At 36.6% G+C, this 26,188-nt stretch overlaps 1 protein-coding gene across 2 annotated transcripts in view; it reads left to right on the top strand.

The window, feature by feature from the left end:
- MAP3K15 (mitogen-activated protein kinase kinase kinase 15) overlaps positions 1 to 26,188 on the top strand; it is an 81,867-nt gene that overhangs the window by 34,996 nt on the left and 20,683 nt on the right. For both annotated transcript variants that reach the window (XM_002193331.6, XM_072934423.1), the window contains 11 exons: positions 3,069 to 3,262; positions 5,415 to 5,583; positions 6,850 to 6,956; positions 15,174 to 15,344; positions 16,186 to 16,298; positions 17,332 to 17,491; positions 18,096 to 18,246; positions 18,653 to 18,760; positions 20,095 to 20,144; positions 23,094 to 23,189; positions 24,535 to 24,622. In XM_002193331.6, the coding sequence (XP_002193367.6) occupies positions 3,069 to 3,262; positions 5,415 to 5,583; positions 6,850 to 6,956; positions 15,174 to 15,344; positions 16,186 to 16,298; positions 17,332 to 17,491; positions 18,096 to 18,246; positions 18,653 to 18,760; positions 20,095 to 20,144; positions 23,094 to 23,189; positions 24,535 to 24,622 (1,407 nt within the window). The remainder of the gene's footprint in view (positions 1 to 3,068; positions 3,263 to 5,414; positions 5,584 to 6,849; positions 6,957 to 15,173; positions 15,345 to 16,185; positions 16,299 to 17,331; positions 17,492 to 18,095; positions 18,247 to 18,652; positions 18,761 to 20,094; positions 20,145 to 23,093; positions 23,190 to 24,534; positions 24,623 to 26,188) is intronic.

Here is a 26,188-nt window from a genome sequence, read left to right as displayed (position 1 = left end):
GCTGGCACTGGCTCTGCTGGACACGGAGGAAGTTTCCAGCAGCTTCCCACAGAAGCCACTCCTGTGGCCCCCAAGGCCCTTCCGCTACCAAAACCTGGCCATGCAAATCCAGTACATGCCTATGTGACAAGATGGATAGGAATGTGATGTCACAGAAAATCCTAATACTTGAGACAACAGTGAGTTAAACTCCCTGAACACTCAGGAGTTTGTGATCTCTTGTAGTCAATGCAGTTTCCTTTTCTATTACTTTATATGTTTTTCTTTCTAACTGCTTACTGAAGTGGAGTAAGCATTACTGATACTTGAGTGAGTGGCAAAATTAGTAGCATGGCTCAAGTAAAATAACTGTACTATTAGCTTGGCAGGAATAATTCCCTCCTTGAAAATGCAGAGATTTTTAATCAGCATTCCATATTTGGGAGAAAACTTACCTTTAATTCAAGTGTAGCATCTCTGTCACAAAGTGACAATTGCACCAGAATAACTTTTCCAGTACAATTTAAAAAACCTGTTTGTGTTAAGATCAAAAGTTTACTTTTAACAGCATTAAAAAAAATATTTGGAAAATATTTTAAAGAAAAAACCACTCTACATTTGGCCTGGCTTGCCTGGGGCCTAAAAATGGCCTATTGGCACCTCACTCTTTCAGCCTCTCAGCAAAAGGCATGGCTTTCTGCTTAATTCCTTTAACTACTTCACCTGAAGAACAGGTCCCTTTCTCAACTTATTTGCAGTTATTTTCTGGGGGTTTTTTATGTTCTTAAATTCGTGGCTTGTTTTGTGGTAGATTTTGAAATGTTGTGATTAAATACAAAAGTTTCAGTGCTGCCATACATTATATACTGGAAGATGAGCTATTCAGAGTTTTGGGGTTTTTTTCAGTCTGCTTGGCTGTAATTTTTAACTTAAAATTTCCCAAAATCCGACAATTAAAATACCCTAGCTTCTGATCCTGAAATTAACCAACTCACTGTATAGTCTTGGTAAGCTATGAAGTTATAATTCTATTACAATTAAATAAGTAATGATTTACAGATTTTATATGTATGTATATACATATGCAGATAGGGTTGCTACATACATTACTTTACATATACCTAAGCCATTTATTCATTATCTTCAGAAAGCAATAGTTAGTGTATGACAAGACAGTAATTTTCAAAATTATTAACTATTGGTATCAGAGACCAGCATACTGAACAGAAGATCAGAAGAAGCAAGGGTGGGTGATATTTTCAGCCATCTCTACTTCTTGTTAGCATAAGAAAAGTAGATGGACTGGTTTTTTACATAATGAAGATAGGAAAGACTTTCCTAGGCCACACAGTCTATATGAAAAGGTTTTATAATTTATTAAATGTAAGTATTGTACAGAAGAAGCTAGAAGACAGGAGGGTTTAATTGCATAGATTTCACTATGCAAAAGGAGATAGGAAATCTAAGTCATATAGTTGATAATGTTGGCTGGATAACAATACAGTGTTTGAGGATTAGATTAATACAGTATTTCACATATGTAATTATTTTTTTCTGAAAATTTCATTGCTTCTTCAATAGATAACTGCAGTTACTTGCATCTCAAGATACATCACCATTTCAAATTGAATGGGCTTTTTCATTGCAGGAAGAGCTAATTTGCTGTTAAATATTTAAGAATAGAGTTTACAGACAAGCAGCTTTTGTGTAGCAGTGAGCTGACTGTTTATTTAAATAAACCTGAGACAAAACTGTGCTACCATATTGGTGGCTTGGGTTGCAGTTTTTCTGTTTTCTTGGGAAGTAAAGATAGCAATCCAGCAGATAATTATGTTGTTACAACAAGGATAATTTAACTTAGGATTTGTAAGGAAGGAATATGACTTGATCTTTATCTGTTAGAAATATTTTAAAATTCTAAATCCTCGCTCAGGTCAGCAACAGGTTGTATTGGTACAGGGTTTTTATCTGTGGTTTTAGTAACTGCATGCCCTACATTTTTAACTTCTTGTGAATAATCTGTTTCTCCTGTCTAGTTTACTAAGACATTCAAAAATGTGCCATCTTCTTATCCATTCTTTTCATAATCTCAGCATTCTCCCATTGTTCAAGGTGGCTATAAATGGCTATGGCTTTTCTACATACTTACATTATATGAAAAAATGACAGGTATGATTTTTTCTGTACAGGTTCAGTGCTGGGATATCTCCAATGCAGTGGTAGTTGATCATGGCAGGTGCATCATGTTGACCTCTGACTCTGTGCTCCCATCTAGTTACTTTCAAATATAAAGTTCACGTTCCTTTCAAACAGCGAAGAGTTGTCATAGCTGGAATGGGATACAGGTGCTTCTCCAGCTGTGGAAACCTTCACAGTGGTCTGATTTCTGGCATCTTGCTCAGGGGCTGAAAACTCTGAACTTGCTGGTTTTGGGCTCTGAAGGGCCATTTCTTGTGTCCTCACACACTTCAGCACCTTGTTTGTATTTCCATATTTAATGTGGCATGTTAAGGGTTTTTTTGGGTTTTACTTCTAGAATTTTATGTTACAAGTCCTACATCTATTACAAAACATTTCAAACTTTTGGAGTTTGATTGGTTAGGCTTTTGATGGTAGATGTTTTGTAGGCTGCTCTGGATTAAACATCTCTATACAATCCTTCCAGTGTCTGTGTTTCTGTATTTCTCTCATTGTGGGGAGCTCTGCATCATATCTTTCCTAGCACAGGGTGGGCTTAGAGGATGCCAATACATCTCTGAAGCCAAAAATTCGGGAACAGAACATAAGCTGGTAACTGTCAGACCCTACTAGGGTCCGTGCATTACATTAAAAAGAAAAATTGAACAGTTTTGTTCTATTGTCACTTAACAGACCTGGACCCTTATTCATCAACTTTGCTAATTTTTGTAACTTTTCTACATTAATTTCCTTGAATTTAATGCTTGCAAATTTTGTGTTAAACAGTGCACTAAAACTTCTTACACACCAGCACTACTCTAGCTGTTTTTCTGTCAGCAGAAGATTCTGTGTAACCACAAGTATAATTCCACTTTCATTTGTTTTCTAAACTCTGCCTGTTTTTATTTTAGGCTTCAAGTGGCAATTATTACTTTATTCCATACATTGTCACACCTTGTGCTGACTACTTTTGCTGTGAAAGTGATGCCCAACGAAGAGCCTCTGAGTACATGCAGCCCAGCTGGGACAATATCCTGGGGCCATTTTGTGTCCCACTGGTGGACAAGTTTCTCAGCCTTCTCAAGGATGTCCATGTTACATCATGGTAATGTTACAATATACACAGTTCCAGAACCTTTGATAGTCTCTTTTTAATGTTATGGAAAAAGAAGATACAGAATTTCTAGTAGCATTGATAATATTTTTTTTATTTTTCACTGCACTTAATGTAGTGTTAAAAGAAGCTGCCAATTTTACAGCTTTTTGTATTCCTGGTCTGCAGTTGTTGCAGTTAACTAGCCATGTTATGCTAGAATTTGATTTATAGTTACTTTCCAGAAAGCAAAGGCAGTTCATGGGTAAGATAAAGTGCTTAAGTTTTACGGTGTACAAGGTCATAATATGAGCTAAGCTCATACATTCATCATAGAGTTCAAAGCCAAAAACTGTCCTTTTCTGTTATCAGATAAAATATATGCATAGAAGCAATGGGCATTCAGTGGTAATTCTCTTGATTTGTTTTTATTTACAAATATTAACCTGGTGCCCCTTAACAAACATGATACTGCTCAGCCATTTCTGCAAGGGGCTGTTGGAGTTTTGAAAATTGGGGCTGGAGAAGGAGGTAGGTCTTTCTCAGTTGCTCACCCTGTATTCTGCACCTATTTCTGATTCGTATATATTTCTGAAAAACACTCAGAGAGACTGAGTTTCAGGTTTTTAATTTTCCTAATGTCTGAAGCATGAGGTAGCACGGAGGACCCTCAGATTTGTTTCCCCATTGCCATCCCACCCAAGTGAAAGGCTTGTCTAGAAAACTACTATTCTTTTGTGGTCCCATCCCCCTGAAGGGATAGGGAGCATCCAAGATTCTTAGATGCTCGTGGTTGAAAGGAATGACAAAAGTCAGAGGGTCTGCAAAAGTTTGCAAAGTTTTATTAGTAAGCTACACACTTGGCATGGAAATAGGTGTTTTAGTCGTTGACCTCCTAGTGTAAGGCACAACAGAGGATTTTGGATAAAGGGCGTAGGGTGAAAGGGAAGAGAGAAAGAGAGAGATAAATTAAAGAGGGGCAAAGAGGAGGAAAGAAAGAGAGATCACCCATCCTGGCTCCAGTGTCAATCCAGCTGGGTTTCCATGGTCCTGGGGTGCATATGCAGGGCAAGCACCCTGGAATTTTTGGGGAATTTTTCTTTTTTATAAATCAGTTTTCCCCACACTGGAGATCAGTTGCTCGCTGTGTATGCAAATTAGTTACATGTAGTCTGTTCTTGTAGCTCTTTCTGGAAATGGGTTTGAAGTCTTTGGGGGTTACTGGGTGGTTGTGATCCCGCCTTACAGCCCATGCCCGCTTCTCGGCCTCGTTTCTGTGCTTGCACTGTATGAGGCTGTGCTTGCCAGTAGTGTTTACTGTGGCCTTGTTGCTTTGATTATAATGTGTGTGAGACAGAAAACTTGATTTTCTTTGCTATGTGTAGGGCTTATGCTAAGCAAGACTTAATACTTTGAAAGACTCATTTGTAAACAAGAAGGGGATTGTATGCACTGAAATACCTGTCAGGTGGGACTTGCTAAGTTCCAGACTAGAGACTCCATGATCTGCTTCAGGATAAATTTACCCCTAAGTAGCTTTTTGAGGCCATTCATACTTGTCATGCTGGCAATATATATGTTATTTTTCAATTTACAAAAGTGCTGATGTTGGATTGTGCACTGTAAATAAGATGCACTTACTGGAGGCTTTTACAGAGATCCTGCCCACATTGTGTGTTATGTTCAAAGAGATTGCAACTAAATCAGCTTTTATTGGCTTGTTTTTGTTTTAGCTTTGGTATTGGAAAATCTTCTTCCAACTTCCATGGTAAAATAATATACCTCCTCTTTACATTACACTGGTGTTTCTCCTCTGTGTCACTTTATTATCTCAGATGCAACCTTTTCATGGCACAAAGTACCACATCTGTCAGGGTCAGTAATGGGGCAAAGAAATGCTCCAGTTTTCTTGTGTTGGTAAAATTGCCTCACGGTCCTGGTTATAAGCATATTGATACATAGCCCTACATAGCCCTAGTCTGAGTGAGGTGGGGCAAGGTGGAATATTTGTAAGTAGTTATGAAAAATATGGCAACATTTGATGTGGACCTCACTCTGAGGAAATAATACTTTTTATTAGAAATTATACTTTTTATTAGAAGCCATGTTTTATAAGAAATGTCTAACAGTCTTCTTCCCCTATGTCTAACTTCTATTTCTTTAGTGCCTATTATAAAGAAACACTGCTAAATGACATTAGAAAAGCTAGAGAGAAGTACCAAGGAGATGAACTGGCTAAGGAGCTGGCCAGGATTAAGCTTCGTATGGATAATACTGAAGTGCTGACTTCTGACATTGTCATAAATCTGCTTCTTTCTTACAGAGACATTCAGGTATGTGCTTAAAGACTAAGGTGGATTATTTTACCATGCAATTTTGGCTCTTGTTTGTTCTCCTGGGCTTCTTTGTTTGTTAAGCAGTAATTCAGAGCTGACACTAAATGGGAGCAACTGTTACATTGTTTAAGTTTGGCTTGTCTTTTGGGCGTTTTAAGGGATAGAGACTCTTACTTACTTTGCCTGTGAACAAGAGATTCAGACTAGGTGACTTCCCAAGGTCTCTCCCTTTGCTTTTAGAAATTTATAACTTCCTTAAAAAGAAAAAAAGCAAAAATCCCTACTGAATCAAAATGCGTGACTTGCTCTCCTCTCCCCTACCTTTCCTCCCTCGCCCCATAAAATGAATATATTTAGAAATGAAGAAAACACATTTGTTATGACCATTATATTGGCTAGAAATGCCCAAATTAAGAACTATATAATTCAATGAAACATTAATTTGCTTTTAAAATCTAACGGCACCTTTTTTTCTTGTTTTGATTTTTAAAAATAAATTCTGCTTTCGCTAAACCAGCTGTTTTTCCAAATTGACAGTCTGTGTGTTTAACATCCATTTTCAAATATAATTTCAACCATTCTATAGATTTTTTTTTCCCATCAGGAGCTAAGTTGGTTATTTCTTGTGTATAAATGGGTTGTGAGAGAGCAATGGGTGACCACATCATCCTTCATTACCAAACCTTGCATTCTGAGATGCATATTTTCCTTGCAGCACTTTATCCAACTTCATTTGGATTGGCTCTGGTGATCATGAAAGGTGTCCCCAGAGAAATGTGCTTGTCTCAAAACATATTTTGAACAAAACTTTCAGTAACACAAGGCCCTTTGAAATGTCAGTAAACTGGCCTCTTCAGCACTGTAGGTGTGGGTTACCCCTGAGAAACCCAAATGGGTGCACAAGTGGCTGATGTATTTCAGAGACAGCTCTGGTTGAGTCCACAGTGACCTGGTGAGGTGTCATTCATCAGAAGATCTTAATAAGGCCTGAAAAAGCCAGACTTGTCATCTCTTCTACTGGTGCTGGGAGAGTAATTGATCATGCTGGCTACAGGGATTCAGTAGTTTGGGCATTGTGGTGAGGAAGAGGCAAGCACTGACATGGATAGACAAAATCCCTGTGTGTCATGAAGGCCGTTTCTCTTAGGAACAGTCACCTGAGAAGCTGTCTAGTGATCATGATACATTTTAGCTTAGTGACGCTTTCCTCCTTTCAGTTTATTCTACTTCAATCCTTTTTACTGTTTTTTAATTTCATACCAGGACTATGATGCTATGGTGAAGCTGGTAGAGACACTAGAAATGCTTCCTACCTGTGACCTGGCTGATCAGCACAACATTAAATTTCATTATGCTTTTGCATTGAATCGGTAAGGGTGATTGATTTAAGTTGTTTTATTTTATTGCGGTTCCATATGGGCTTATATGTAAATTTATAGTGCAGATAATATCAAATTCCCTTCCCTTTCTGCACATATTGATATTCATCACAGTCATCTCTCCTTAATCCCATACTTAGTGTGCACCAGGACAGTTTGTAACTTTTGAAACTGTTGTTTTCCAACAATCATTGTTTTGTCAATAACTAGGAGAGAGTGGATCTGTTCCAAAGGCCACCTGACTAACTGCAGAAGACTCCAGGGCTTCTTGGTCAGTCTGAGATTGTTTGATCTGAGTCACTGATTATTCTGAATGTCTTCAAATGTTTAGTGTGATAGACTTATGAGTGATTTATTAAAGTAAGAGGTAAAAAGCACTGCTTGATCTACAAATACACATTTATGATAGAGTTTTCTTGGAAGGCTGGATGGTCATCAGGACCTACAGGCACATCATTACTTCAGGAAACACTGGAATATTATTGAACTCTTCTAGTTAGGTACAGACTTTTGTCGTACCTATGTATAATAATTACTCCCTTTCTAAAGAATTTACGTTAAGATTGAGAAAATAGATCTTATGCAAATGAAATCACATGTAATAATAGGAGTAACTGGCTAGATGCAATCCACATACTATTAAAGATTGTGACCTAGCTAACTAAAGCTTAACTAAATTAGCTAGTTAAGTTAGCTAACTTAATTAGCTGAATTAGCTAACTAAAAATTAGCACTGGGCAACATCAGGATGGCATAAATCAAAGAGATTAAGAACTTAATAATATATCTGGAAATGCAGTTCCTATGGCATTTTATGGAAAATGGTAATAAATCTGGTCCTATCTGACAGTTTAATCAGACACAAGAGTAAACACTACAGTATTGCTCATAAAATACTGCATATGGATTTAGCCCTATTTTTCAGAAATTAAAAAAAAATTACTTCAGGAATTTGACTCAAGATGTTTAAATTTGCCGGTAAGAATAGTGCTAGAACCATGCCTTGTCCTTAGGTAATGTTTTAATACAATCAGTTTTTAAATTTTTTTCATTTAGATGTGCATAACAAAATTAGCAAGCTCCTTTACTGTCTTGGTCCTCAAATTCTTTGTATTTTGAGTAGCATATGAAAACCATGCACTTAAATCTTCTTTTTTGACAATGCCAATAGCACCCTGGTAAGACAAGATAAAATTAATTGCTCATGAACTTGCTTTCCCTGTCAACAACTTTCATTAAAATGATTATTAGCCAAATCCAGCATGACTCTGCTTGTTTTATTTTGGGAACCATTTAAGCATTTTTATAGAAAAGGTTTTTTAGAAATAAATGACTGGTTTTTCATTGGTAAGAATGCAAATTTAGCTTCTACAAATGTTTTTGGCTTCTTCAAACAAAGTGATGGACAAAGCTCAAAAGCTGAGACTTAAACATTTTTTGAGCAAGTCCACTTAGTTCAAAATGACATCTAAATTGTTGCATTTAGCATCTTACTTGCACGAAAATTTTGAATCCCTAATTTTGTCTGTTTTAAAACCAAGTTCTTTTAGTGATTTCTCTCAGAAGCTATCTTTATTTTAAAGAACTATATTTTCAGTTTATATTCTATTAATTTCAACATACAGAACAGTATTAATGTTGATAAATACAGCTGATTGAGCCCACCAGGAAAATACATCGTATGCAAAGAGAATTGGCATCTGTAAGAATATCTGACCCTGTAGAATGTTAATATGTGCTTAATTTCATAAAAAAGTATACTAGAACTGTGATCCAGAGTGAGTAATTATTTTATTTAGTCTTGGACTCTGTAACTGAGTTCTCCTGGCAATTGGTGTCACTTGCATTGTCATTGTCAAGTCAGAGTCAGGCCGGGGCTGCAGGGCTGGCTCTGGGCACCTTGGGGCTCTGCTGCTGCAGCAGCTGGGCACAATCCTGCTCTGAAGCACAGCTGTGGGTAGGTCCAGGTTAACAAGTAGTGCTAAGGCAAGGGACAGGAATGTTCCACTTGGGGTTCTGTGCCATTCCAGCCTAGCTGCATGTCCTCTGCTTCAGAGCCAACCTGGGTCTGACCTGGCTTGGATCGTAAGCGAAGCAAGCCTGGGCCTCGCTGCTGGCTGCTGTGCAGGCAGGTACTAAGGCACTCACTGTCGTATGTAGGGCAGGCAGACACTTGCATGCTGATTTCTGGAACCCTGATTCATGGGGCAGGTGTTTAAGCACAGCCCTATTCCTAGATTGCTGTCTTCCTCTCTGGCTGCCATTTCAGAGCAGAACTGAGAGCATCTTGGATTTGTCATCGCTCATGTCTGTTGTGAGAGGCTAACAATGGATGTTTGCAATGACAGGCTCGTGCTTGTTTCCAAGCCTGGGCACTCTGAGTACATCACCTTCCTAAGGAACAAAGGGCTTCTGCTTTTCTAGTGTCTTAAGATAAATAATTTGGATGTAACATAGGAACAGAGCAGACAGTGCTCTCTTCTGTACAGACACAGGCTTGTTTAAGGCATTGTTCCTTGTTGCCTCCTAGCTGAGATGTGAATCTAATTGTACCTTAATTTAGACATCTTTCGGTATAAGTTCAGTCCAAATGTGCAACATAGTATTTTCAATATTTGTATTCACAGCTGTGGTATGAATTAGGACACTGTGCAGTTGAGGGCTGGTTGTTCCAGATGTGGATGGCTGTTTGTTTCAGTCCATGGTACACCTCACCTGGGAGGCAAGCACCGTGAAAGGACAATCTTCTAATTGGTCTTATTTACCAGAGCTGGAGTTATAATGTCCTAGAAACTTGCAAAGAGGCCCAAGGGTATACCAAATTCTGTTCAAAGCAGAGGAGATATTCAAACCAAACCCAGTCCTGGCATGAGGCCAGAACTGTGAAAATTTTATTCTCTTCTATCTTCCTTTATATTAAAGATGAGGACAGCTGCAGTCACTGTTATTTAACTCAGCATGCTGTGTTTTAACGAGCAACATATTCCAGTACCATAATAAAAGAAGGCAATTAACAAGTGAAGGGTGTAATAGGGTGCAAGTAGAAAATCACTAGTAATTGTGAATAATACTAGTAATTGTGAATAATAGTAGCCACAGAAAATTGTTTCCATTGATAAGCACTGGGGTATTTAAAATGTTCTGTTCTGTGATTACTCAAATTTAGTATAAAAACATATTGTGGGCCTCCTCCGTTTATACACCTGGTTTTCATGAAGTACCTAAAGTGTATATGAGGGAGGGAAAAAAGCTAGTTTTTTTTTTCTTGTCATATCTGTCTGGAGGCTTGAAAATTTAGTTCTTGTCAAAGTCTGTCTAATTTAGGGTCTTGTTTTCCTCATTCACTGTTTCAAATATTGAAGATTCTACAAGCAAAATACATCCTCGGTGAAATGTATCTTAACTCAAAAATCAGTTTCTGGTTTTAAGTGCGAATGCAAGTGTACTAATTCTAATTAAAATGAGTTCTCATATTTCTTAATAATTAAGATTTTTTTAAAATGTTTTTGCTGTTATTTTTTAAGACATGAAATTAAAAGGAAAACAAATGCGTATTCCCTTGAGAAAATACTTTCCATTATTACAAGAGTTTCTTGTCATGTATAATTTTCTCCATCTAGCTAGATGGAAACAAAACATATAAGAGAAGATGTGAACAAAAAGCTGAGAAAAAAAAGATTACACCACCTGTTACCAACAGAGTGAGCTAATTCTTGTCCCAGTGAAATACATGCTGTTCTTGTTGACTTTGTTGGGCAAAGGCCTGATTCACCAAGTGTAGTTCTGGCTCTGTAACCATGCCAATTCTTTAAAGCTGGTTAAACCAGTCTGTGAAGCAAGAAGATTTTTTTTTTGTTGTTGTTGTTTAGGAATATTTAAAACTAGGTCTCCTTATAGAGACTAGAGTGTAGAGAAAGATTCACCATGAAAAGGATGGATTTGGAGAGGAAGAAAGGAACTCTGATATCAAAGAGAAAGGAAAAAAACCTGCCTTTTTTTTTTTTTTAAACTGTGTGTTCCAGGTGTTATTCCAGGTGAAATACTGTGAGATGAGTTTGTTGCCTTACAGAATAATTCAGGGAGGTAAAGGGGGAGTGGATAGTTGGATAAGACAGGGAGACAGATGCAAGAGACTTGTGTAGACCAGGGAAGTGAGAAGGCTGATTTTTTGATTGAAGAAACATGGTAGAGTCAGCAGACAGGTAAATCACATGGCAAAACTGCAGTGAGCAAGCCAGCAAATTGGCAAGTGACTGAGCCAGCAGTTTCTGGGATACAAGCTGTCAGGCAAAACCAAACTGGCAGCAGAACACTGGCCCAGATTTCGAGGAAGTAATTAGAGGCTGTAAAGGTGCCCTGCAGGACAACTTTTGTTTTAAGAAAAATAATTCCTGTGTAACCATTTCTGTCTGAAAAACCTTAGTTTATTGAAGATTTCTTCATACAGATATGATTCTGTGTCATTGATCATTCCCTCAATTTTAATTTTTTTCCCCTAATCCTAATAGTTCAGTTTCCTTTTTAAATAAAGCTTAAAACTCTACACAGTACTGAAGATTAATGTGCTGGGTATTTCTAAAAGACATAATAATTTTTCATTTATAATTTTTACTCTTTGCTCATGTCCTTTTAATTCCCAGCATTGTGCTTGGGGACACTTGGCAGTGTTTTATTAAGCACTAGGATATTTTCATAATTGCCCTAGTCTTTGGAAGTAACTTGGAGATCTCTTTCTTAACTGGCAGCAGTTTCCTTTGCTGTCATGTTCAGATAATGTAGATTCATTTTCTCTGTTTGGTTTCTCTGCAAGTTCTCACAAGGTAACAATTGCAGTAAATTCCTGTGCTAACAAAGAAACCAGTAAGAAAAAAAGTAGTTTTATGAAACACTTTCCATGGCCTGTGGGGATTTTTAATATAGTTTCTAAATAAATTGTAGTAGTATTCTTTTTTCTTACCTCATTGACCATTGAAACTGTATTTTGAAAGAATTTTTAGATTGTGAGTACTATTTTTGGTATTTAGTATTTTAGTAGGTTCTAAAAACTGTGCCCCCTAAAAAAAAAAAAAAGAAAAATAGCTCGTGTATTCACTGGATGTGTATGCAAACTTCTTTAAGGTAGGACATATCTTCTTCCAGATGTGGAGAGCTTAACAGATTGTGTGTTGAAGAGCACCATTGAAAAATGCCTATTTCAAAATTCTGTTTCATTCCTAAAGTAGAGTTGTTTGTGGGATGCCATGAGGGACATCTGATTTCAGTGCAAGATGGCCTGCAAGCACCAAGGAGCAGTAAAATTACCTGATAAGAGTCATTGTTGTAGCAACCTCTTGAGATTCTGCTCTGGCTTATAAATCTTCATATTCAGGGAATATACTTTACAAATCTCACCTGGTGCACCAAGTTAATCCATAAAGAGAACATTTTCTGCCTTCTTTCTCAAGCCTGTGCACCATCATATACAGTATTTCTGCTTTCCGTGTTCAGAGAGGCTGTGGCATCTCCATCCTTGCAGGTTTAATAGATTCAGCTTTTCAGACACAGCCAAGGCTGCCATGGTCTAGTGCAGGGCCATAGACCTGCTGTGAGAGGGGGATTCTGTTAGATGGCCTCCAGCAGTGATTTATGACATGGTTTTTTGAGATTTGCTCTAGTGTGGCTTTAAAGGGCAGCTGGGGAGCATGGGGGAGCTAACAGAGTTGAGATTGGTTTAAAAAAATCGAAGTCAGTGCTAAACCTTAAGGGTTTAAGGTAATCTCTCCTGAGATTATATCTGTCAATAACACCAGAGATCTGTTTCAAGGCACCTTGAAACAAATTATGAGCTGTCAGGCATGCAGACCTGACAAAGTGTGGAGTCTGAAATAAGAAATGAAAATCTGTCTTGGTCAAGAATAACAGGTTCTGCATATTATCCAACAGAATCTTTTCATACTGACTTCAGAGAATTTGCTTGTAGCTTATGTGATCTTTCATTTTGTTTCGGTTTTTTCTTTGTTTTCCCTCTTTTTGGGATTTAGAAGCTGATAACTTCCTAAATTTGTAAAATGTTATAATTGTTGTATGGGTTTTGTATTATCCAGTGGGCATTGAATTCTGCTGCAGTGAAAAACAGGGTCTAAGACACCTAAACTGATTATTGTTTAATTATATCCTGCTAGATGAGTGTATACTTGTCATGTGCTAAATTTTGTTGAATTTAATTTTTTTTAACAATGTTTTTTTCTATAAGAGAGATAGATCTTTTATTTCAAGTTCTCTAGTACAGTGTTCATTTAGGGCTTGGTCTTTTGTAATGCTTTCCTAGTGTTGTATTTGGTGTGTACAGGTTCATCCTTTGATGACCAGAAATGTTAATTTTCACAACGTCCCAATTTAAGCAGTGTCTTGCTTTGTTCATTGCATTTCTTCTTTAGTTATGCTTTTTTTAATTAGTACCTAACACCTCTTTGTATTAACATTAATAAATAACACAAAAGGCAGACTTCTAATATTTCACAGAAGGCAGACTTGAGTCAAATCTAGGAAAGCAGTGATTTTTTTTTTTAGATACTCTGTTTTCATGCTAAAGTGGAACATTAGGTCTTAGTTGTGTATTTCTTGTGGAAGAAGAACACATGCCAACTTTCGTGGTCACAGTATACAAGACCAGGGAAATACTGAACTTTAATATTAGGGCCTAATTTTGTTCTAAGCTCTGTTTACTCAACTTTCTGTGCTTTAATGTTAACAATAGTGAAACTTGGGTACTCCTAGTGAAAGAATCTGGCTTGTCCAGAAGAGGTTTGGTTAGAGCATGCTGACCTTGCAATGGATTTGCCCCCACAGTTTTTACCTCCTGTTTATTTCTTGTAAAACTGAAAAAAGATACCAGCTTTCTCCTTGTGTACTCATTAGAGAAGACCAATATTATTTCAAAGCAGTCAACATGACAAAAAAAAAGCTTTAAAAATATTCAAGTACTTGCTGTGAAAGTTTATGCTCTGCAGTGACATCAAAGGCAGGATAAAGCCTTCACAACCAGCTACAAAGCTGTTTAATCTTATTAGATGTTCTCCATCACCTAACATGCTCAGAAGCCTGAATTTTGTTCCAGATGTGCTGTTACTGGTCTTATTGCATCAGCTGGTTACCTAAGGAACAGAGCCCCTTTACAGTAAATATTAATCCTTTTGGGGCATACAAGTAATAAATTCACCAGAAACCATTATCTGCTTCTGATATTGCTGACAAAGTAGTCATAGTCCCTGTAGGCCTGTTCATGAATACCTAGGTGGGGATTGGAAAATTGTAAACAGTTCTAAAAAGGGGTTGGTAAATATTTTACATCTCTCTGGTGATGAAAAAAAAAGTGTTGAAGAGGCTATTAAACTCTTCAGCTGTGTTTGCATTACTCTTGCAAATAGACACTGTTGTTTGTTCTAAGTGACTTTTTGCAGTGAATATTGAGTTCTAAACTTAGAAAAACAGCAAGGTAAATGGAGGCAAAAAATCTGTCTGCTTAATAATAATAAGGAATGGAAATGTTATTTAATCACTGTTTTCTTATTAACACAATTGTTAAATATTTGTCAAAACATGCATATCACAGCTGTTAGTTTTCCAAATCTTTTTCTAATCTGATGAATTTTAATTAAGAAATGCAGTTCAATTTTGCCCTTTTATTCTTGTTGGAGTTCAAAGGCTCCATATTGAGCTCTGTCATTCTTTTGGATAAGATTTGATTGACCTGGATTCTCCTGCAATTAGTTGGTATTTCCTGGTATTGTTGCTGGATCCTCTGGACTCAAGATTACAAATCTTGGACATAGTTGAATGATCCGTCACACTGAATGCTGAAAATAGCCATTTTTGTTAAGTGTTGTCAGGAATGAACACTAAACAGGCACTCTTTTCTAATTGCAGGATGTTCAGAGTGTATTTGTGTACACTGGAAGGAATCAAATTAGGTGGCAGATTTTTGTCAAAGAGGAGTTCTGGGTTTGCATCAGTTCTTATGTGAGCTACACATAGAGACCAATGATGGGAGGGTGAATTTGGGTTTTATCAGTCAACCAACAATCATGCATCAGTCTAAGTCAAGTCAAGTGTGTGTATAGTAATTATGGATGGATTGTGGGATAGATGAGGGATACTGTTGTTCTCCCATCTTACAGTTAGTGTTTCAGGTATGAACTCATTTATTTTATTCTCTGTATTTGATTTCAGAAGAAATAATGCAGGTGACAGAGAGAAGGCACTACAAGTTATGCTTCAAGTCCTGCAGACCTGTGATCACCCTGCTCCAGACATGTTTTGCTTATGTGGGAGGATCTACAAGGATATGTTTCTTGACTCTGACTGTAAAGATACCAATAGTCGAGATCATTCCATTGAATGGTAATAGGAAAAAAAAAAATCTGTTTAAAAGCATTTTCAGATGTTTTACTTCTGCATATGAAAAGCAGGGCTGTAATAATTAGATCAGTTGTTCTACTTATCTCAGTTTTCAGGGTCCTGTTTGAATAAGTGGTTTACTGAGCATCAGATCTTTGTATATGTATTTCCTTGCTTCTCTTTATAAACTCTCCTGGAAATTGAATGATGCACTTTATTGGGAGGGATGTTTACTAACCTATGTCTTTGTTGAGGAAATAGAAAATTTATGTGTCTTAAAGCCAAAATGAAATACAAGTGAGATCATGGAGTTACATTAGTCCTCTGTGCAAGGATGGTTTCCATGCTGGATCCCCAGAAAATAGAATGATCTACTGTATGTAAGGAAAAACAGTGATAAACTGTGTTATAAATTTTCTTAAGACTTTGAGGTATGCATATGCATGCAGGCTCTCACTGACATACTGTTCATATAGGTGTGTTTGTATAGTCATACTTCTGAGTGCAATAATTTTAGAAATGTGGGTTTGAGCTGTAATTGTGCAATATTCTCCCCCACCACCTTTTCTCCCCCCCATGCAACATGGATGGGTAGCAGTGAACTTGCAAGCTCCAGGTGGATCTCTTGATCCTGCACCAGCTAGTGGCAGGCATTCAGCCTGTGTCAGCTGTGTCTCAGTTACCTTTAATGAATACGAAGCTTTAAAACAAAGGGTTTGGGGCCATTGGTGCCAGCTAGCCATCTAATCCTTACAGTAAATCAATAGCTTAAAATACCTACCAAAACTTTGCAATAGTTCAGTTCTTCTAAACAGCGATGTGAGTTCTTGACTCTTCTCTGCAGGTATCGCAAAGGATTTGAACTCCAGCCAACTCTCTATTCTGGAATTAACCTTGCAGTTTTGCTGCTTGTTGCAGGACAACAGTTTGAAAGCTCGATGGAACTGAGAAAAATAGGTAAATAGCCACACACAGTGCCACAGACAAGTTTTCTGCCTCTCTCCACATGAAGAAAACAAAATACTTACAGTGATGGGTTGCGTAGACAAAAAGGTGGCTCAGGTTTTTTGTTTCCTGGATAGCAGTCTAGAGCACAGAGATCTCTGTGCTTTAGAGATTCTGTAATTTAGAGATTTAGTCAGAGATTCTGACTGCCTTGGAGCAGCTTTCTGGTAACATGGCCCATCTAAAGGGCCCCAGAGATTGGAGAACAACAAAGGACCAACTTCAGCACCATCTGTAAACTGCCTTTACTGCACCACAGAGATTCTCATTGAAGAGCCAATAGGGCACAAAAACAGGAATAGACAGTGTGCTCAGGAATGCCAGGAAGGGTTTCTGTTATCACTGAGTTGAGAGATCTACAAGAAGTATTGCCTGGAAGGATCTATCAGGAGAGTTACTTATTGTCTACCTAGAGTCAGTCACATCTTCCATGTATGTGCTAACTAAAACACATCACTTTGCATTTGCAAAGAAATCCCATAATAGAAACAGATACGCAGTTCTTCCTAGGAAGATGATAGCTGAACATTATATTTGGAATTTGGTCTTGTCGGAAAGAAATATTTTAGCCTTAAATGTTAAGAGTGCATAGATGGCTTTAAATCATTCCTCTGATCCTTTTCTGGGGTGGACTTGTGTGAACCTCTAGCCATGGATCTCTTGCAGTAAATGTAGATGAGGACACAGATTTGTGCATCTTACACTGAGAATCAGGAGGCAGATGGCCCAGACAGGAGGTAAAAGAGGTTTTTCAGCCCTGTGTCATAGGAGTTCTGTATATAAATCATACTTCTGGAAGTATGATTTGCAGATCCTGCCTCTGTATTGTGCAATGTTGTTTTCTGGGGAAAACTTACTCCTCTTTATTTTCATCAATAATGCTTAATCAAGTCTTAAATTAGTCTTTTACTGATCAACTTACCAGTAAAAAACACAGAAGAGTGTTTTACTGATAGAAAATTGGTTTCCAATTGAAATTTTACAGGTGTACGGTTAAACAGCTTATTGGGAAGAAAAGGAAGCCTAGAAAAAATGAACAATTACTGGGATGTGGGACAGTTCTTCAGTGTCAGCATGCTGGCAAATGATGTTGGTAAAGCAGTACAAGCAGCAGAGAAGCTTTTTAAGCTGAAACCTCCAGTGTGGTATGTGGTACAAGGCTGTTGCTCAAGTACTAAACTATGGGGAAATGCATGAATTTGAAAAATCTTGCAATCACTTGGATAACTTAACTGGATTTTTTTATCTTAGATTGTTTGCAACTCTGACTTTATGCTCTGTTCTTTTATTATGAGAAGGAAGGGGGAAGGTGAGAAATTAAGTTATCCAACATTGTCAGGTTATATCCCATTGAAGCACATATTTATAAGAAAGAATTTTGATATTAGTAATGACTCCTCATGAAGCAGTTGTGAAAAATTGTGAAACCATTGTTTTCAGAATTAAGCTAGCTGCTGCTTCCCTCCACCATCTTCTAGTTCATCATATCCTGTCTAATCCCCATGTAACTACTCGTGCAGCTATACCTATTTGCAAAAAGCTATTGTTCATGAACATCCATGTGAGATTATGACTCAAGGCTTTGTCTAAACTTGCTATTCTTTCCAGAAATCTGTAAAAATCAACACTACCATTGAGGTAGCTTTTAAAACACATTTAATTTTGGATGTCTAAATCAGTTAAGTGGTTTTAGAATCTAGTCGAATTTTGTTTTCTCTCTTGTTAATTCACTAATTCAATACATTCTAGGTACTTGAAATCATTAGTTCAGAATCTGATGTTAATACAGCGTTTCAAGAAACTCACCATAGAACATTCTCCTAAACAAGAAAGATTGACTTTCTGGCTAGATATAATTTTTGAGGCAACGAAAGAAACAACTAACGGACTGAGATTTCCAGTAAGATGTTATCTCCGAACAAGTTTTGCATGTTTTGTGTTTCTGGATAGGATATTACAAGAACTGGAAGACTCTAAACATAATACTTGAAAACTTAAATGCCTGTTGTTCACTGCATGAACCAAACCCCTGTACTCTCTTAATATTTATGCTAGAAAAAAATTAACCCACACCCAAAAAGCATTCTAAGAAATACTTGTAAGTCTCCTGTAACAAATTGTGATAATGCTATTCTGTTGTTCATAAAAACACAGACTTTTCCTGCCTTGCTTTGTCCTCCTGTCTCCCTTAAAATTTTTTAGGCCTTACTTCAAAATTACCTTTGTCTATATCTCAACATCTGCAGATACTGTAGTGTATTTGTTACTAGTTTATTATATTAAGGAAAAATGCTCTCTGTCTTCAGGTTTTGGTGATAGAACCAACAAAAATCTACCAGCCTGCCTATGTTTCAATCAACAGTGAAGCAGATGAGAGCTCTCTGTCTTTGTGGCATGTCTCTCCCCCTGAAATGGTAAGACCATTGTGTTAAATGGCGTGATTCAGTGTGTTAAATGTACTGATTCACTGTACATAAAGTAATCTTTTACATGTAGATTTTGGAGTACTTTGCAATAATTTTAAATTTGCTACATTTCTGTGAAGCCCAAGCCTCAGTATCTCTTTCGTGCAGATACAAAAGTTGACATTTTATAGAGCAAGTAAAAGGAGTGACTATGATTAGAAATCAAGTGGTTCTGATGTCATTCAGATTTAACTTTTCTTGACCATGTCTCTTAGAAGTGCATGGGTTATTTGGTCTGTTCATAATATTCCTCATTAAAATTCTGTGATTTTAGTTAAGATGTAGGTCAAAGATCAAAAGTAAAGATAAAGCCCAGAATTGTGTTTAATGGTTTAGGCATTTTAAACTTTTACAACTGTAATATTTGAAACTAGAAAAAATGGCAGCCTGTGACAAGTGTCAAGAAATACAATATTTGGTGTCCTGGATTATTGGATAAGGCACAGGATTAAGAAAGGTGTAGGCACTGTTATAGATAGTGTCAGCTCTTGAAAATTAGAAATAATTTCAGCTTCACATTGAAAGACGTGAAATCTGCAATGTATTTCGCCACACTTTCTTAATGTTAGAACAACATAGATGGAGAATAGACAAAAGCATAGAGAGACAAAGTGTGGAAAACAAGCATGTTGGAGCAGGACAAGACCACATAATTACCTGGATCTGTGAACAGTTTTTCCAGTACATCATTGTTTCAGGTGTATGTACCTGACACAACATTGCTTTATGGAACAAATTTTTGGTGCATATCTGACATTGCTAAAAAAGATCCAGCTCATAGCTTATAATTAGATATATGGAGGGCTGCAGTCCTAGACACAGATTGTCCTTCCTGTGTTTTGCCTCCAGTGTATTCCCTGGGCCAAAGCTGTTGGCTCAAAACCTCTTAGGGAGATGGGTGAATTTGCCTTTCCCTTTGAGCCTAGATAAGAGCAGGGCATAGTCTGCTCCATGTTTAATGTGAAATGTAGATGTATTGCATCAAAACATAATGTTTGGTAAATTGTGCTGCACAGCTTATTCTTCACATTGAATTTACATGAGGAAATGTGGCCTTTGCTTCCACGCTGTGCCATTTATATGCATTTTTTCCTCAAGTCAGTAAAATAGCAATATATGTATAAGTTCTTTACCCATGTATTAATCTTAATTCAAAATATGGGTGGGGAAGAAAGAAGGAGACATGTTGGAAAACCTTTTTTTTGCTTACCATGCTGTGACTTTGTTTTCGATATTATGTCAAGGTTAGACTGTGGTTGATTTTATCCCTTTGTTCTTTACAGAAACAGATTCATGAATGGAATTTTACAGCTTCTTCCATTAGGGGAATAAGGTTGGTATGTCAGTAAACAGTTCAGTGTCTTTTTGTGTGTGTTTTATATTTCCCTCAAGTGCAAAATCTGGATTCTACCTTAAATCACTTTCAATGGCGTGTTATAAAAAAGCTTGTTCTGTCCAACCTGCCTTGAAATGTCACAGTAGAGTTTGCCTTTCCTTGCACGGGCAGAGCTGTACATTTCTCATAGGAGCACCCAGATCTGAGAGGACCACTGGGTGTCTGTATTCTCTGGTAGACTTCTTTGTTTTCCACTATGTAACTGATTTTTGTAGATTTTTCTAAATGTTTAACTGAAGTTATTGCCACCTCTGCTTCTTAAAAACATGGAGGGCAGAAAGAAAGAAGAGCCCTTAGTGCTTCTTGCTTCCTTCCATAAGTGAAAGAAGACTTTGTTTTCCTTTAAGTAAAGGAAACCATAATATCTGTTTTCTGTTTGGAATTCAGAAATTCTTCTGATATGGCTTTATTTAAATATCTGCTTGACTTATTAGAAAACTAATAAACGAGGCATAAGTGTAGTTTTTGCTAAGGACAGAAAATAGTTCTTAAGCTGGAAGTAGACTACTAGTGTAGTTTCTCAAGGACTAAACTTTAAATAGTTAAGACAGCTCCATTTTGTGATGCTTACATCAATGAAAACACTAGTCACAAGTAAATGGGTCAAAATATTAGTACCAAAAAAGACCAGAATATTATAGAAAGAACAGGATTGTTCTGAGAACTGAATGGATAGAAAATATTCATATTTGGTGTTAATAATTTGCAAAATGCATGACTACATTTAGAAGGTAGATTTTGTATGTTAAGTTGGGCTGCTTTGCTGGCAGAAGAGTGAGAGAAAAACATCAAGAGAGGAAAAAGAAAGTAAACCTATCTCTTCTCTGAATTATGCAGGCTGCAGCTAAGAACCAGAGGAACTGTAAGTACAGGGAACACCAGGCGGGCTTTTGCCTTCTCTCTGAGCTCCTGAGTCTCCACACTTGTGGATCTGGCCTTTCTAGGGCCATAAATTACTGTTGTCTGGGGCCACTTGTGTGACTGCATAAGCTTAAGTGCTTGAAAAACTTTCTGATTCAAACACAAGGAGAAATTCAGTTACTTAATAGGTTCCATAGTTTTGAAAGGAGAGGGGTTCTAGGCTTTGGTCTTGACTAAGAGTGCCTAAAATTTTAGGTCCCAGGTTCGCCTTCCCTGAATTTGTATAGTTTGCCTAAGCAAGTAAGCTCAGCAAAGAAGTATTTCTCTGACTGATGAGTGGTGGTTGAAAACCTAAAACTGTGGATTTGGACATAGATTCTATCATAACTTCATTCTTTTCTTCTAAAAAAAAAAAAAAAGCTTTGGTTTAAATGAATTTTACATGGTATTTTATTCTATTACCAATGCACTGTGAATTACTGAAGTCTGTGGAACTGACTGAGAATAATTCAGCATAAAGTTTTTATACCACATTAATTACCTTCAGTCAACACAATGCATAGAAATTAATCTTTGAGAAAGATAACTTTAATCAAGAGGAAGCAAGCAATTAATTTCATTTACTTTGATTTTTAATCACTACTGAGTGATTAAAAATTCACTGTATTACAAAGCTCAAAGAGGCAATCTTTTTTAAATTTACTGGAGTTAGATTTTTGCTTTGTATGTGACAACTTTAAATTACTATACTTTTGAAATTGCATTCCTTCGAAAAAAATGTGGTCTCGGTTAAAATACACTCTGTCAAAACTCTTAAACTGCATTTATACAAACCAGTTCATCTTATATACCCCATACATGACAATGTTTATAATGCAGTATTGTTACTTAGATACTGTCTTGTCTGTCCTGTATTTGCCTCTGGAAGAATCACCTTGCTTTGTTTCTTAGTTCTCAAGTCAGGTATGTGCTTCTCTGGCTTGTTAGACTGGAATTTGCTATGCTACATGAAACTAAAATGGTATAGTTTTTATTTTCACATGTTTCTAGAAAAGTCTTCAGGCAAAATTTGGATTTTTTTTAAACATTTTCCATGTAGCCCTTAATGGTGCTTCAACAGGCAACATCAACTGGTCATGTAACATGTGGCAACTTTACAAGTGTACTCTCATGTATTTTAAGTAGCTGGCTCAGCAGAAGATAAGCAAAATAGAAGAGTTTGAACAGATCAGGCAAGAATCTAAGAAATTTTATTAACTAAAGGCACAACAAGAAGCCTTAAGAAGCCTAACAACTTGGGATTATGTAGCAAAATACTTCATTGCAAATGGTTGGCATAAGAGATTAATTATTGTATTTATTTTCATATTGATACTGTGTTTTATGGCATTTAACTTTTTGCTTCAGTGCAGTTATATGAGATATATATGGCAAGACACAATATGCAATAAATAATCCCTTTTTTCTGAATTATTGCTGCGATTTGGAGTAAATATTGGTCAGCCCAAAACCTGTTTATCAGTTTTTAGGCCATAAAAAGGATAGACTGAGAAGGATCTGTTACACTGTTGATATTTCCCAGTTCAGTTTTTTTTTGTAGGAGCAATGGAATTATAATAACCTGAAGTACTTTTCAATCTTTAAGGAAAGGTTTTCTGGATCGCTAAATTAGTGTCAGAGCAATTAATTTTCCTTTGAGGTGTCATCAAGTACCAAGGAGCCTGATGCACTTGTGTAAAAGCAGAAGTGGAGGTGAACAACAAACCAACCTCAATACATTTCAGTATTTTACCAAAGTAAGCAGCAGCTTATTTATCTCAGTGGAGATAGGATTATAGAATATTTAAATAAGCTGAAAACTCCTAGTTGTAAGGAAAATATATATAATTGCGTACTGCTTCTCTGAGGTAATTAACTGTGAAAAATGTATTTCTTAAGTGTTCATAATTTAAAAAAAAAACCTCTTCATTGCCTTCTTACAATAGTCATATCCAAACTAACATTCTCCTAATGTGAATTTTACAGCATTTCCAAGTTTGATGAACGATGTTGTTTTCTTTATGTCCATGATAACTATGATGACTTTCAAATCTACTTTTCTACAGAAAACCAGTGTAGTAGGTGAGTTCAGTTTCTGTGGATGTTGCATGCATAAAGATTGAAAACCAATATTTTTGCTTGAGAAACAGATTATTTATCTTTTCTTGATGAAGAAGCAATGTAAACTCGGTGATGCTTAAGGTGATTAGAGCACCCATTATACTTCCTGTGGGATTCTGATTAGTTTATTTACAAATCATTATGTCTGAAAAAGGCTTAACCAGTTTAATCAAAATTACAGCTATTACCTTATTTTTCTTTATCTTGGCCATGTCATGTAAGGTGCTACATTGTTTCAGGTTGCCTTATGCGTCTGTTCAGTTTGATTTAAATAAGAGTATCTAAGTGTAACAAGAAATTGTAACTTACATTGTGTCAGAGATCTGTGTTGCAGATTGTACCTGTAGTTAAATGTTTTCTGGTGATCTGTGGTCTCCAAAAGGTTTAAATCTTTCTGCCTTATGACTGGTAGCTGCAAATACACCTTCTGAATGATGCAGGAGGGAGTTGTTAATACACTTACGTTTTGGAGTGTAATGGTATATTCACTATTTCTTGCAATAATTACTACTTATGTATTACATGGAATAAACTCAGGTTAAAGAAAATTACTAGCTTTGCAGAATGCATTGCATAAAAGGTAGGAAACACTAAAATTAATGTTACCTCTTCAGCCTTAATTTGGCAGTGCAATTTGTGTGTCATGAGACATGCTACATTTTTCATGCCAAATTCAGTGTGCTACAGGAGTCAGCTCAAGAGATGTCTCTGTTATTTAATAAAAGAGATGTATGAAATGAAATTATTATATTTTTTAAAAAAATTAAGTAATTGTTAACAATTTCTTACAGAATTTGGAAAAAATTAGTGGCTCAAGCAGGGAACTACAGGCAAAAATGTTCTTATACTTAAGTATCTCCATCCCACAGAACTAGAAATTAGTTAAAACTCTCTTCTTGTAGCTACATTACTACTTTTATACTTTGGGCTTTCTGAATGCCTGACAAAAAGCTACAACATCTAATTTTCTGAAATACTGAGTAATCACACTTGCAGCCAAACATCTACTGAAAAAGTATTTGCGTTGAATCTACCAAGATTTTACTATGCAATTGCAATAACAAGTAACTATCAGGTTCTGCTACAGAAAACATAATAATTTTATAAATAGTGAGGCTTTGCATTGTGTGTTCGATGTTCTTCATTTAAAATGGGATAAATATGGAGAAAGTCAGTAATGAAAGAAAGCTGTGAACATGCTCATCAGTTTATTAGATTGAAAGCAGTGCCCAGCTTGCAAGAATCCCTTTAGTCTACTTCCAAAAGGATATTCTTCTTTGATCTTGTGCTACATATTTCTTTCTAGATTCTGTGGTTTGGTGAAAGAAATTTTGTCTGATGCAGTTGGCAGTACTTTGGAACTAGAAGGAGAAGTAGATGGAGACACATTAGAGGTATGTCAAGGATAAAAGATCTGAGAACTCTAAAACTTGTTCTCAGTCTTCCCTGCGCTTTCATATCGGTATAGTAAAAACATAAACAGCATTTAAACTCCTTAATTGCATATGAAATTTAAATTCTTTCACAATCATTTGTACATGAGATTTGCATTCATTTAAAAACACACATTTTTTATTAAGTGGGCCTGTTACTACTGTAAACTGCAGAAATCATTAATGAAATGTGTTACTGTGTTTGTATTCTCTATATAGATAAGAATCAACGGTTATCAGCTGGCTCAAGTGAATAAAAAAGATAAAATATTAAATAAAAGTTACTAAAAAGTCATTACAAAGGTACTTTAGTTTTTCTACCTGATACCATTACTACTCCTGGTAATTTCATTTGACAGGCTTCTGTCCCAGAGATATTGTAGATATTTAGGATCAGGTTAATACGTTGTGCTTTTTTTCTTATTGCTACAACATCCATGTTAGGAATCCAGTAGCTGTAAGCTTTATAACTAGTGCAGAGAGGAAAAAAGGAAAAGCAACCAACTTGGGAAGGGTTATTCACATTCCATGTGGCCTCTGGTTGGGATATATGAATCCATGTCTTCATAAGAAAAAGTGGCTCATAGCAGATGTCCACATTTGTAGGATTTAATACATATCCTGGAGAATTTATTATTATTCTTTTTATTTGTTTTGAAATCTGAAAAGCTACCATAGAAGGTAGGGTGTAAGTTTTATTTGTGGACATGCAAATTTAATCAATCAGTTAATGAGCATGAAAATCTTCCTGTGGCTTGTTTGCACTGGGCATCTTTGTGATTGTGTCTCATTCCAGCAATTCTCTTCAGCAGACCATTCAGAGCAGCTGTTCACGGTAGTGAGCTTTTGCAGGACTTGAGGCTTCAGGGGAGGAAAAAGAAAATATATAGCTCTCTGCTGTACTGCTAAATGTAGTTCCATATAGTGGGAAAGATGAGTTTCTGCACTGGAGTTTGTTTGGCCACAGAATTCTTTCCTCAAGCAGAAAGAACAAATACACACATCTGTTAATCCCAGTTTAATACATCCATCTGAGGTCTTGACACAGCTTCAGGGCTCTGCCTTGGTACACACAGGGTATTAACTATAGCTGCAGATCTTTATATTACATAATTATGTACTCAGCTAATAGCAGGGCTATCTCCAAACTCACAGTCTGTTCAACTGTGTATCCTCTGAAAGGATGTGAGCTCATCATGGCTTGAGCCTTTTAAAAACTGAACTGAAAAAAATCACTTGACAATGCATAGCAGGAAGCAATCCTGCATGAATGAATGGCATATGGAAATGTGACTACAGAAATCAATGTTTAATCTTTGAGCTATATCATTCTACCTATCTTGAAGTTTTCACATTTGTTGCCTTGTATTTATTGTCTTAGGTTAGGACAATGAAACAGAAATCAGGACTTCTGAATGGGAGAAATAATTAGTTTAGTATATAAATGAAGAAAAACACTTAATGCCTTCCTGCAGCTTGAGATCTTAAATATAAGAAGTGACAATGAGGAAAGTGCAGCTTTATGTG

This window comes from Taeniopygia guttata, chromosome 1 (assembly GCF_048771995.1).
Source record: "Taeniopygia guttata chromosome 1, bTaeGut7.mat, whole genome shotgun sequence".
In the NCBI taxonomy this organism is placed as follows: Eukaryota; Metazoa; Chordata; class Aves; order Passeriformes; family Estrildidae; genus Taeniopygia; species Taeniopygia guttata.
Note: the sequence above shows the minus strand (reverse complement) of the source record. Positions and strands in the feature narration are given on the sequence as shown.